At 50.5% G+C, this 13,152-nt stretch overlaps 3 protein-coding genes across 3 annotated transcripts; 2 read left to right on the top strand and 1 right to left on the bottom strand.

Moving 5' to 3' along the window:
- Positions 1-69: 69 nt before the first annotated feature.
- ARB_02997 (peptidase S41 family protein) lies at positions 70-2,392 on the bottom strand (the record flags this gene model as incomplete). Its single annotated transcript, XM_003010252.1, has 4 exons — positions 70-909; positions 979-1,733; positions 1,799-2,197; positions 2,269-2,392. The coding sequence occupies 4 exons, from the start codon at positions 2,390-2,392 to the stop codon at positions 70-72; spliced, it is 2,118 nt and encodes a 705-aa protein (XP_003010298.1).
- Positions 2,393-4,589: 2,197 nt separating this feature from the next.
- ARB_02996 (uncharacterized protein) lies at positions 4,590-5,738 on the top strand (the record flags this gene model as incomplete). The annotated part of the gene is made up of 1 exon (XM_003010251.1): positions 4,590-5,738. The coding sequence occupies one exon, from the start codon at positions 4,590-4,592 to the stop codon at positions 5,736-5,738; it is 1,149 nt and encodes a 382-aa protein (XP_003010297.1).
- Positions 5,739-7,881: 2,143 nt separating this feature from the next.
- On the top strand, positions 7,882-11,817 carry ARB_02995 (uncharacterized protein; the record flags this gene model as incomplete). The annotated part of the gene is made up of 1 exon (XM_003010250.1): positions 7,882-11,817. One exon carries the CDS (start codon positions 7,882-7,884, stop codon positions 11,815-11,817), a length of 3,936 nt encoding a protein of 1,311 aa, XP_003010296.1.
- Between the last annotated feature and the right edge of the window lie 1,335 nt (positions 11,818-13,152).

The following is a 13,152-nucleotide window of genomic DNA, read 5'->3' as shown; positions in this document are numbered from 1 at the left end:
TTATATCACACTGCATATCAACATTATATATCAATCAATATATTAAAACAGTATGTTTATAAGAAAGCCCTAGACACATATTTCCTTAAATCCCCACCAGGATTTGGCAAGACGTGTCCACCAAGCTAAGGGGTCATAGAGAGCGTCCGGGGTAAAGAACGTTTTACATTCAGCAGGCTCGTTCACAAATTGTCGAGGGGTACGGGCCTTGTCTTCGTTCCAGATGGCATTGCGAAAGTTGACAGCAGCATCCTTGCCCCTTGTTGCCATTCGACCCAAAACATATAACCCAATATGGTACATCTTGCCAACTCGAGTCTTTTCCAGTAAAGCCCGCTCTTCAACTGTAGATAGCTTCTCGTAGAGAAGCCATATAACGTAATATAGGTATCTGTACGTGAGGACGTTGGCACCCTTGACACCCCCCACGGCTTGCATCGGGCCAGGTTGAGGCCGACCACCAACGGCAATAAACTTCGAGCCATGACGTCTCATAAGATCAGCAAAGATGGAGCAGGTAGATGCACAAATACCATCGGTGACGATGACCATATCCCTCATTGAAAAAGGAGATGGAGGGATTTTAGTACGATTTCCATAGCCAGAAACTATAAAAGGGCCGGTGGCCAAAGTCATTTCGATGTTGCTGAGGTCCCATTTGGTGGGATGGGTGTAGTTGTCTTGTGGCAGAATCTCTGGTCCGTAGAGGTCGGGCCAGGATGGGAATTTGGTGCCATCGACAGTGATGTAGGTATCAAGATCGAAGCCAGAGTATCTCAAATTTTCTGCCTCGGCAGCCCTGGGATCAAGGGGTTTATTAAGGAGCTCGTTGGCTCTGGTGCCAACGGCGTTTAATTGCTCAGTGGCACGCATGTTGGAAGGGGTCAATATCTTCCCATTTGGAACGAGCTAGATACGATTGTTAACATATGGCTATATGAAAATACGCTTCTGACTCCAAAGGTGATTGACACTTACCTGCTTGAAGAGGTCATAGCCGAGGAAGACCAGACCACCTCCGTTTCCGCTGACATCAATGATAAGTTTCTTCATCTTCATTTTTCTGCACTGCTCCAGGAAATCCGCAATCGTATAGCTGAGGTCCATCTCAGTGGTGTTGCCCTTGGCCATGAACTCTTTGACAACAAGGACAGCAGTACGGGGGAACTTGTTCTTCAGGAAGTAGCCTTCAACGATGCCGTCTGTGGAATTCACGTCTGGCTTAACATACGGAGGAAGTTCGCGGGCGGCTAAACGGGATGGTGGTTGTGGGTTCGAGATAGGGCTGCTAATCAATCGGGGAGTTTTCCTATCCGATTCCTTAAAATAGTAATCAAGGCCGCCCATTCGATTAACACCTGATTCATCATCTCTGCCGGTGCAGAACTTGTCGTAGAAGGTTTCACCGTCCTTGATGCCAGTAAAGGAAACCTCGAAAAAGGCCCAGTTTGAAAAGTCTCTCACAGTCCCGTTGTAGAAACCAAGAGTAGTTTTGTCACCAGGGTAGACACTCCCTGGGTAGCGGAAACCACCACGTCTGCGGTGCCGGACTCGAGGGAGGCCGGCAAGCATTTGGTTGTAAAGGGCATCGCGGTCCTGGGAACCCCCATTGAGGGACCAGTCCTTCATCCATTTCACGGAATCTTCACCATCAATGGTTTTGACGGCAGATTTGGGATCAATGGCGTGTTTGTTGCCAATGACTGATGGCTTGCTTGACTTTTTTAAATCATCTATAATGGTGGGTGAGACAGGGAATTCCAAGCGAAGGAGAGACGGAGGGCCTAGTGCGACCTACCCAGTACATAGAGCCTTGGGAAATCCCTTCCTTTCAATGAAAGAGAAACCAAAGAGCCGACGTCGTAGCGAAGGAAGGAGAAGACAGAGAGCAGGTCCGTGTCCATGTAGAAGTGGCTGTCGTGGACAGATGTAACCAGGGTGTGCAAGTCTAACTGAAACATGTACTCGCCCGTGTAGCCACCGCTGAGCGCCTTCTGGCGAATCTTCTCCAGACCTGCGTCGAGATCCGTGGGAGGCAGATCATACCCCTTTGGTGGGTGAGGCAACCAGCCCTTGGTCGACTGGGAATCCCAGAAGTAGCTCAGCCCATCAAGCAGGCGTAGACTGTTGTTTACGTTGAAAGGGACAGATAGGAGACATGCATGAGCGAGGTTTGCCGGGATTTTGAATTCGGTAACTATAGTTAAATAAAACCAGCCGTCAGCGAATGATATTAAATCATTCATTGGGTATTATATCTGGACAGACCATCTGGGGCCTCCTTCTTCCGCTCTCGTTGGTACTCAGCAACCTGTCCACATGGCTCTACGGCGCTAGCTATGCCAGCAACACAGATCAAAAGGCCAGCAATGGCCTGGTGAAATCGCACCATATCCCGTGCCTACAGCTCTAGTAAGCAGTTAGGACGAAGGGAAAGAGGTTGGAAATTTGGCCTACACAAAAGGAGTGGGTGTAGGTTGGGTGGAATAAAAAGGAACGGAACGCCAATCTACACAAAAGAGTGAGTGTAGATTGACAAAAAGAATGAAATGATAGCAGGCGAACACAAAAGAACGAGTGTGTGATTTGAAAGCAACCGGCAAGAGCACCTCTAGAGAAGGGAGAGGGTCGCCTTGGAAGATGGGGGATTTAACGGCTTATTTAACTATCCATATTCCCCAGGCCTTGCACGAACAGGTGGTATTACATTGTCCAACTTCTCCTATTAGGGCGCCTGGCATATCACCTGGGGCGAAAGGAGATAGATATTTCCCTTCCTCCGGGATATATTCCAGGGGAGCACATATATCTTTATCCTAGGGGTATAGTACCAAAGAGATGGCAACAGCGTGTGGTATTATTCAATATTCAAATTTATGCAAGAAGAAGAAGTTCAATTCCCGCATGAGTATCAGTGCACTGGTTGGGTTGTTGCATGATTGCAAAGATCTCTTGGAGCGAGCGTTCGATCATCTCATGCTAAAACCTCTCGGGGAGTTAAATGATGCTAACGCCAGGGGGATCTCCCTCTGACCCACAGAGAAATGAGCCAGTGCGGACTCTCGTCTCCATACCCATGTGGTGACCCGGTAATATTATTATTATTGGGAGTGCCTGCTCCCAGTTATGAAGGCGTAGAAAACCGCCAGTTGGTATATTTGGTTGGCCTGCAACAGGGAGAAGCGTCTTTCATACACTTCCACCGCCGCCCAGCTTCGTTGTCTGGTTCAAGAGATTTCTGTAGCACCACCGGCCCAAACGGCAGCTCTACCAGCATAGGCTAGTTTGTCCCATGAAGTATGCCCTCGACTTGACTCTTTGTCCTTTCCTGCGCCACGGGAAATTAGGGAGTGGTGATACTCCATGTTGGCGTTATAATCGCCTTGCGACAATTATTAAAAAAGCATAAGCTGCGTCTACCCCGCGAGCCAGGCAGAGATTGTGTGGTGCATAGACACGCCAGATAGTTAAATCACAGCTTTCTCCGTACTTGAATCAGCCTGGAAAGGGAAGCGGAAAGTCCACCGCAGCGCTGATCCCACGGAAGTTCCGGGCTGTCTGTGGCATTCGTCATCCTGACGCCGCTGCCCGTTGGCGAGTTGATACATAACTACAGGGTATATTAGCTCGTGGATAGGCCCACATAACTATCCAGCGCCCCGGCGGTCAGAGGGAGGAGAACTGCTGAGATGAAATCACTGTGCATAGGGCGTTCTGCGTGTCGAGGTCGACATCGCACAATGCCCGAAATGAAAAAGGACCTGCCTGCGGGCTGCAGAGTCCCTGGCCTCTTGATGGTGCTGTCTGTCGTCCCGTACGGAGTACGCTAGTTATGTTAGTTAGATTGCCTGGTGCTCTGGAGGTAGACATGATAATATCCGGCAAGGGGCCGGAAACAGGCACCTTGGATATTTGTCCCAGTCCACACAGCCGAGGACAGACAAGCAAAGAAGCGAAGACAAGGGCGCTAGTTAGCTAGCTAGTTAGCTAGTTAGTTAATTCATATTAGTTCTTTTTGTTTTTTTTTTTTCGGATGCCATGAACGGAGCAGACTTCCCGTAGACTTCCCAACGCCAGAGGGCCCGAGACATCCTGTGTGGACGGCGGCGGTTGGATCAGTCTTTTGGCAGCTCAAGACAGCGCTTGGCCGTTAGCTGCGAGCCTGGAGAGGACATCCAGCTAGTCAGTTTAGTTAACTGGGCAGTTAGTTAAAGGACGGCGACCTGAAGCGCCTTAACTAGGGGGGGAGTTCAATTTCGTCAACATCGCCAGCGACAACGCCTCAACCGAATCCTGGACATTTGAAAGACAGAACCTCAACTCACATATCATGGTGGCATTAGATCATACCGTCCTATCTCGATATATTGATTGGCCTTTTTCCTGTGGACAGACAATCGAAATGCAGACGACAACAAAGGGCGTTGGCCAACGAGTTAGTTATACGGCTGTGGCTTCTGCCCTGTGCGACGATAAACCAGGTTGGCTTAACTAGTTATCTACCACCGCACAGCGCTGCAATTAACGACCCTGATGATATGTTCTATCCTGCCGCTCTTCCTCTTCTCTAACCACTTCTCCTTGCTGTCATGACTATACCACATGCTTCTGCTAGCCTGCAGCACCGGGAAGCCATGACATTACTCCCTGAAGGGCCAGAGGAAACGCCTGCCGAGCAACCTCCAGGGCTGTCCGATGAATATCTAATTGCCAATCTTGCCCATCGTCCCCTTCATCAGCTGGCAGGGAGAATCTCCATCTCAAATCCTGCAAAGTTTTCAGCTCTTCCGCCCTGCGAAGGTCCTTCGTCCATGGGGTACCTGGACTGTCTCCCCCTCGAGATTCTCCAGGCCGTCCTGAATTTATTGGACTTCCAGGACCTCTCTCGCCTGTCATGCACCTCCCACCGAGCTCGAAGAGCCGTCGAATATCTACCAGCGTACCGAGAGCTTATGGAACATGCCCCTGATACCCTTACGGCTCTCGGAAAATCCTGTCTTATCACGGCACATTCCGCCGCAAAACTGCGTGCTGTCCTCAGGACAGAATCCTGCGTCTGGTGCGGCGAATACGGTCCCTTCTTGTTTCTCCCAACGTGTGAAAGGTGCTGCTATGAATGCCAGCGCTCAAACCCTTCTCTGTGGGTGATGACGGCCGATCTGGCCAAATACTGTTTCAGAATCACCGCCGCCAAGCTGCGGGAGATCCCCATAATGCGAAGTATCTATGGGGTTTACGACGTTTCCCACGAGCTCTCTCGCCGTCGGCGCCTGAAGCTGGTCAGCGTCAGGGCCGCAAAGGAGCTCTCGTTGACGGTCAATGCAGGCTCTGCTCCTTCGAACATGCGAAGTAACGCGCACCTTATACATCTAGCACATTTTCTAAACGCTCCTCTCGCGCCAGAAGGGCAGAACAATGGGTCTGGAGTGACATCCCGTATTCGTTACTGCACTCTGACTGACGAATGCTGTGGCATGGGGTCTATCTGCTTCCCTTCTCTACAGCCAGACAACACTGTAGAACGCGGCCTTTGGTGCCGAGGATGTTTCCGAGCTTCTGAGCAGTATCGCTTTTCAAGCCCAACTGCCGACCTCACTACACGAAACGTTTACCCACTTCGTGCATTGATTGGCACCAACTTATGTGCCCGATCAAAGACGCAATTTCTCGAACATATCAAACACTGTGACGGGTCCCTGGAACTGCAGGCGAATTTAAGGAAGGGACTGCAGAATTAATATTGTCACACTCAACAAAGCATTGAAGTCTCGGCCAAAATACATATCTTTACCGATGTCGAATATATATCTTCAGCCTGCTGAACCAGTAGCGTCGACTCGCTCGTTGGCCCAATCGGTGTGACAGCGTGCCAACTTTGAACTGAGGAGGGAAGATGGTACATGACTTTCTTTTCTCTGGTTTGTGGGATTGCAGGTAGATGTTAGTGATGGGAGGACAGCAGAGTAGATAATTGTCGGCTCTCTCAAGTGTGTCAACAGTGTATAATGCTATAATACAAGGTTTCTGTAGCCAATGGTCCCCATCGAGACTCCTGTTGCTTGCCTTATGCTCGTTGCTGTGACAAAATGGCCGAGTGGTTAAGGCGCCAGGCTGGGGGATACCAGGGCATCACGTGATGATTATATAATCGCTTATTTCGCTACGATGGGGAACGGAAGTATCGAAGTTCGCTAACTATCGAGACGAAACGACGAGAAGACGACAAGCTACCTTCGCCCGTTGCCGCTTAACCTTGTGCCTTCGATCTCTGATAGCCTCACGTTCACTGGACGGTTGCCTTCCAAGAGACGCCCACAAAGGCGGCTATTTGATGCGGCTATTTATAGTTCGAGATGTTTAGTTACTTCGCACTGAAGAATTGAGGTCACGATTCCACGATGTCTCGATAGCTTCACCACCCACACCCGAATGAAATCGCTCGAGGCCGTTTGTCTCCGGACTGCGCAGGGAAACGTCCAGCCGGTTTAATAATAATACCGTGTTTGTGTCACGCGGCGCAAGGGAACCGGGGTTCTCCACAACGGCCACTCATGCCTACGTACTTGAATATGTGCCATTGGAAACAAGGCACGATGTGCAGGCTACTACCGGAGCTGGTAGGGAAGTCAAAGCCGAGAAATGCTGGAGCCTAGCTGGGCAGGGCCAGCCCAGCCAGGGCTGTTTGTGAGGTCATGGCCGTTAAAACATGGACCCAACCCCTGCTGCTTCCAGAGGCCTTCTGGAACTCTGTCTGTGCTTCACGGACGGTCGGCACTCCTGGCCGCACATGCGCACACAAAATTGTGGAGGGAGCCCATCGACTCGCCTCTCTATTATCAGCTTTCCATCAGCATCTACGAGCTTCGCTGCTCAGTTTGCAGCCTCGACCTGTTCGTCTTACTCGTCATATACGGCCTTTGACTGATCCTCTGGACGAAAATAAGCCGGAAAGGCCATGACTCAGCGGCACAGCCCTAAAGCTCGCCTACCCCCTAACGACGCTAACACGAGCTCATCGGCTCCGAAAGTTCCGACAGCTCCGACGATTGTCTGGCCCGGCTGCCTTGGTCGTGTAATCGTACCAAGTAATTTCGCGTATCTTCCCCTTCTGCAAGCGCTGGAGCCCTCTGCCTTGGGATAGAAGGCCCGCAAACAGCATCAAACGAGGTCAGCATCTTCAGCGCCCATCCACGCACTCTCCAGACGTCTCTCTTGCTCTTCTCTGCCGCGATCTATATCTTTCCCCCTGTAACGATCCGCGGCTTCTCGGTAACGGGTCACGAGACCGGCTCGGGTGATCCCACCAATCAGGATCATCCCTCGTGGCCCTGGATCCACTTTCCCGATCGGGCGAGCTAGGCAAGAAAAAGACACGGAAAATGTGAGCTTGCTTAGTCAGAATATGAGTTATAACACTTCTTCGTCTTCCTGCGAAAGGCTTTTTTTCAACCTCGAAAGGTCAATCTCAGGTTTCAGCTTCACGAGCCATCCATCTTTCTCTCGCTCGCTGTCAATCTGCTCTCTTCTCTCATTTATAGAGGTAGAGAAGTCTGCTGGGCGTAGACACTACGCTCCTTTATCCAGCCATCCGCCTTATCTACTCCATTATCGATCTATACAATCAAGGGTCACGGGTAGATTCGAAAGATCTCCCCTTTTTTGCCCTCCCTCCTTTGTCAACCTGATATATACCCTTACATTTAGCGCGTTCATTGACGGCTGTAAGTCGTCAGATGAACCTGCATCCTCTTAATCATCCCAGTGCTAGAGTAGGTAAGCTGTTTGGTCGACCGTTGAAGGCCAAATTAAATCACTGTACTGACTCATCTCCCTCCTGTCTAGTATTCCCTCTTCGCATTGAAGAGGCTCTCAATAACGTAAATGGTTTTTAAGCCATTCACTCACCTCGCGCGCCAGACCTTCTCCAAGACTTTTGTCCACGGCTACGCCCAGTCTGTCGTTGCCGCCTCTCAATCTTCATATGCTCCCTCCGCATCCTCCCTAAACCAGATCACTTCGATCCCACAGACTGTAAAGTACACTCGAACTGCACAACTCCAGAGTGCTTTCCAACATGCCTCTGGTTCTTCAAGCGCCAGCGGTGCAAAGGCAGGCCACTCTGCTACTAGCGGTAGCACCGGTGATTCCGGTCTAGCCGCTTACTATGCTGCCTGGCAGCATGCTCAGCAGACTGGTGATGATAGTGACTGGAAGCAATTCCAGTTCACCAAACGTATTGGCTGGAAGCCGGCCAAGGAAGAGAAAGACTCCCTAGAGGAGTCTGACGTGGACCAGCTTGCCGCCTCTGTTTCAAGGGTACGAAGCCGCAGTGAAGTGCGAGCTTCAAGAAATGTTGAGAGTGCTCCTGTGGATAAGGATGTGAGCGCAAGAGTCGATGAGGCCGTTGCCAGAGAGATCCAAGAGATTCAGGAGGCACATGCTCTTGCTGAGTCTGAGTACGGTACTTCGGCTGCTGAGTCTGGAAGTGAAGTTTTCGACGCCCAGAGCGGTGAACAATCACACCAGACCCCAGCTTCCTCCATCCAAGAATCTATCGTCTCTCCAAGAACCCCTGTCAACGATACCACCCCCTACGAGAAGAAACAGGCTGAGTCTCGATCCAACGCCATTGTCGAGTTGGCCAAGGATGGGGCTCACGCGCAGGTTCCAGCTGCTTTCGAGAGTCTCTTAAGGGACGGGATCAAGCCCACTGCCTCTGCTTACAATGCTCTTCTCGAAGCTGCAATCCGCCTTCACCCTGAGGCGCATAATGCTGTCCCCAAGGCTCTTGATGTCTACTCCGATATGCTCCGCCGGAGCGTCATGCCCAATGAAGACACCTACAAAATCATCGTTCAGCTCTTGTCCACCCGCTCTTTGGATTGCCTTCGCATGGCTAAGGATTTGGAGCAATCTCGAGTACGGTTCGGTGGCATGGAAGAGCCTGGCAAATTCATTTTTCAATCCAGCGAAGTCGAGCATGAGCTCTTGACCGAGGACCATTCTCTCCCAATTGCCCTTAAACTGTTCAACATTGCTACTACTCGACATCCGGAAATTGCCTTCCCACTTACCGTCTATCGCTCCCTCCTGACTGCTTGTGCGATGCAGGGGAATGTTGACCAGATGATTGAGATCTTTGCTCACATGGAGGCCAACAAGGTCGCCCCTCATGCTGCCATGTTCCCACCAATGGTTGACACCTTTTCAATGAAGGGCGACTTCAAGAGCGCGGTTGAATGTTACAATGAATACAAGACCCTCGCCATTGCTGACAACAACGGAGTTTTTGGAATTGTCGAACGTCAAGATGCTGAAGTCTACGCTTCCGTCATCAAGGCTTACCTCTCCTGCGGAAACACTGAGGGAGCCCATCGCTTCTTTAACAAGATCCGTGCCTCCTTTGACGGCGTTGAAAATCAGGCAGAGCGCCTCCGTGTCGTTGAGCAGGTAATCATTAAGGATGGGTTTGTCCAACATTCCCTTGACACCCGCAACTTCGCTTCGGCCTTGCACATTGCCCAGACCCAACTGCATGGCCAGCCCTTGACAGATGCAGCTTTGAACATCTGCGTTGCCGCAGCCGATGCCAATGATATTCCCACCGCTACAGGTGCCTACCGTCTCCTGACCACGGATGCTGCCACCTCCGTTGAGCCTGCTATCGCCATGCTTGCTCTCCACATCCGCCAAGGTAGCCTTGAAATGGCCAAGCCATTCTGGGATGTCCTGTCTTCTTCGTCCCGTGTCAATGCAAGCTTTATTCAGCCTGTAGCTATGTACACTATCGCCTTGCTGAAGAGCGGTCAAATTGAGGAAGGTCTCATGGAAGCCCGAAGCATGTTTGCCCGTATTCGAAGTGCGAGCTCAAGCGCCACTGCAAATGAGCAAAAGCAGCGTGTGAGGGAGGAGATTGACGAGGCCATTGATTTGCTTGGCCGTATTCTCATTCAGGCTGCAGCACCACTCTCACCTCATTCGGCTATGACCCTGATGTGGTGTATGGTCGAGAACGGTGGTCTTGTTTCCCCTGTTGCCGAGTATGTTGTAGCTAGCCTTGGCCCCATGGGAATTTCTCACTTGACGGCTAGGGACCTTACCCTTGCAATGCAGGCGCAGGCTGGTATGTTGGTCAATGGCTCCACCTTGTTCGATGCAGCACACCCTCTCCGCTTTGCTCACATGCTGGATGTTGCAATGAACGCTGGTATCCGCCTCGACGACTACACCAAGCAACTTCTTGAACGGGGAATCGCAAAGCTGGGAGATGTCCGTCCCGACCTTGCACAGAAATGGCACCACTATATCCATGGAAGTACCCCTGTTTTCACCACGCCCTCTTACAATACTCCATCGCCAGCTGCTCCACAGCCGCAGCCATCACCAGGACTTAAGCCTGCTCGCCCTGACGATTCGTTTGATCCCTATGCGCACTCCACAGACTTCCGAGGGTCGTCAATAATTGCCGAGATGCTCGAGAGCTCGCGCGGCCGTATCGAGGACCACCTCAACAATGCCATGACCAAGTTCAAGAACATGCGCCGAATTGGCAGACATCCCCGCTACATTACCTATGCTAAACTAATTACTGCCGCTGCTAAATGCGGGAATATGAATATGGTACATGAGATCCTGGGTATGGCCAAACATGATGTCCCGCTTCTTCCACAATACAACGCTGTCAAGTATGGCTGGACTTCTATTCTTGATGCCATGGTTGCTGCTTGTCTCACCACTGGTGAGCGTAGCCTCGCAGCCAAGTACCACCAGGAACTGTTGAATATGGGATCTGCTCCATCTGCCAATACCTTCGGCCTTTACATCACCACTCTCAAGGAATCAACCAAGACTTTTGACGAAGCCACTGAAGCTGTCAAGGTGTTCCACCGTGCTACCTCCGAGGGCGTTGAACCGACTTCATTCCTCTATAATGCTCTCATTGGAAAACTAGGTAAAGCTCGTCGCATTGACGACTGCCTGCTCTACTTCGCTGAGATGCGTGCCAATAATGTTCGACCTACTAGCGTTACCTATGGCACCATTGTCAACGCCCTGTGCCGTGTAAGCGACGAACGCTTTGCCGAAGAAATGTTTGATGAAATGGAGTCGATGCCGAACTACAAACCTCGTCCTGCACCTTACAACTCCATTATCCAGTACTTCCTCAACACCAAGCGTGACCGCTCTAAGGTTCTTGCGTACTATGAGCGCATGAAGTCCAAGGACATTCAGCCCACGATGCACACTTATAAACTTCTTATTGATGCCTACGCTTCTCTCGAGCCTGTCAATATGGCTGCTGCCACCGAGGTTTTAGATACCATCCGTGCTTCTGGCCAGCTTCCTGAGGCTGTACACTACGCCTCTCTTATTCATGCTCGAGGATGTGTCCTGCATGATATGGCCGGAGCCCGCGAAACCTTCGACTCTGCTCTTGCTGAACCGCACCTTCGCCCACAAGCATGTCTTTATCAAGCTCTGTTTGAATCCATGGTGGCCAACCATCAGGTCTCTGATACTCCTGCCGTGCTAGCTGATATGGCTGCCAATAAGGTTGCCATGACTGCTTATATCGCAAACACCCTCATCCACGGTTGGGCTACGACTGGAAATGTCAGTAACGCCAAGGCAGTGTATGATGGAGTGGGGATCGACAAGCGAGAGCCCAGCACATATGAGGCGATGACTCGAGCTTTCCTGGCTGCTGAAGACCACGCAGGCGCCGACGGCGTTGTGCGTGAGATGCTTTCTCGCGGCTATCCTTGTGCTGTCACAGGAAAGGTGCTGGATTTGGTCAATGGTGGACAGCCAGCATAGGCTCACACCAAATGACACCAGCCATGTGCGATGCAACACAACATATACCCTATACACAAAACCCGTTGCTCTCACATTATCAATTTTTTCTTTTGTCTACCCCCTAAAAAAAATCCATAAAACACGTCGAGTGAGTGTTTCAATAGCACTTACTCGATATGAAATCTTTTTATGTTTTTTCATCACAAAACAGATATGCATTTTGTTCTACGTGTTATTTTTTGTTGATTAATGCATTCCCCTGTACCATACACAGCGGTCGGCGTTTGCTCTTTATTATCGGGGGTCGTTTCCAAGAATTATTCCCGCGCTTACTTCTCTTACCATTCCTCGGCTGAAGATGTTCGAACGGATCTTTATTAATCTAATACGGCTTGTTGGGCTGGTCTTCCCACATTTATTACCCTTGAGACGGCGGTTTTTTTTCTAAAGCGATCAGTCTCGGGTTATATTTACATTTTACTTGACATTTGAGCTTTGATATTCGACTTCATTTGGCTCTTTTGCACTACTGTGGGAAGGGAGGATATCTGGCATGCGAATTGAACAGCAACCGAGGGTCTGGTGGGAATGGTGTTTTCCTTTTACTTTCCTGTTCTTTTCCTATGTCTTTTGATACTCAAAAAAGTGCGGCGTTGGTTGGTTGAGCGCAGGCCGCGGTGGTTGTTGATGTTATTCATTTTTTGCGTCCGGCTCAGAAGGATGTGGCCTTGAACTGCGGATGAATAGACAAATCCCTACTCTATATAGATCTTGACAAGAGAAAAATATCAAAAAAAATATTGTATAACATCAACTTTCGCGCCTTTTAACACGTCAGTAGCATACAGGGGCCACCCGGAGGCCGCCAGAGGCATCGCCGAGCTTCGCCGAGATAGCCTGACAGACATCACGTCACTAAGTGACTAGTTAGCCGGGCAGATGACCGCAAAAACGAGTCAGAACTTCCGTATTTTTCCTGACAGCGGTTTCTCTCTCTCTCTTTCTCTCTCTCTCTCTCTGCCTTTCTGCCTCTGCTGATGAAATTTACCTCTGCTACTCTTCTTATCATCGCCTAGTTATAAGCATTGACATTGTCTGGGTAAGTAAATGCGCCCTGGCCACTCCCCATCGCGGGGTGAGAAGCAACCCAACCCGCTAATTGCGAGAGCAGAACAGATAGAACTGTGCCTATAACTTATGCGCAGTGCTGTCCCTCGAGGGAGAAGCGTATTCCAGCGATTATACAATTCAAAGCAACCAATCTGTTATCCGCTGCTTCCTGGTGGCAGAACAATGACGCTGAACCAAGCAGGCGAAGGGGAGCCAGCTTCCGCAGCGCAATACCACCGACAC

This window comes from Trichophyton benhamiae (assembly GCF_000151125.1).
Source record: "Trichophyton benhamiae CBS 112371 chromosome Unknown contix01456_5.r1.exp, whole genome shotgun sequence".
NCBI lineage: Eukaryota > Fungi > Ascomycota > Eurotiomycetes > Onygenales > Arthrodermataceae > Trichophyton > Trichophyton benhamiae.
Note: the sequence above shows the minus strand (reverse complement) of the source record. Positions and strands in the feature narration are given on the sequence as shown.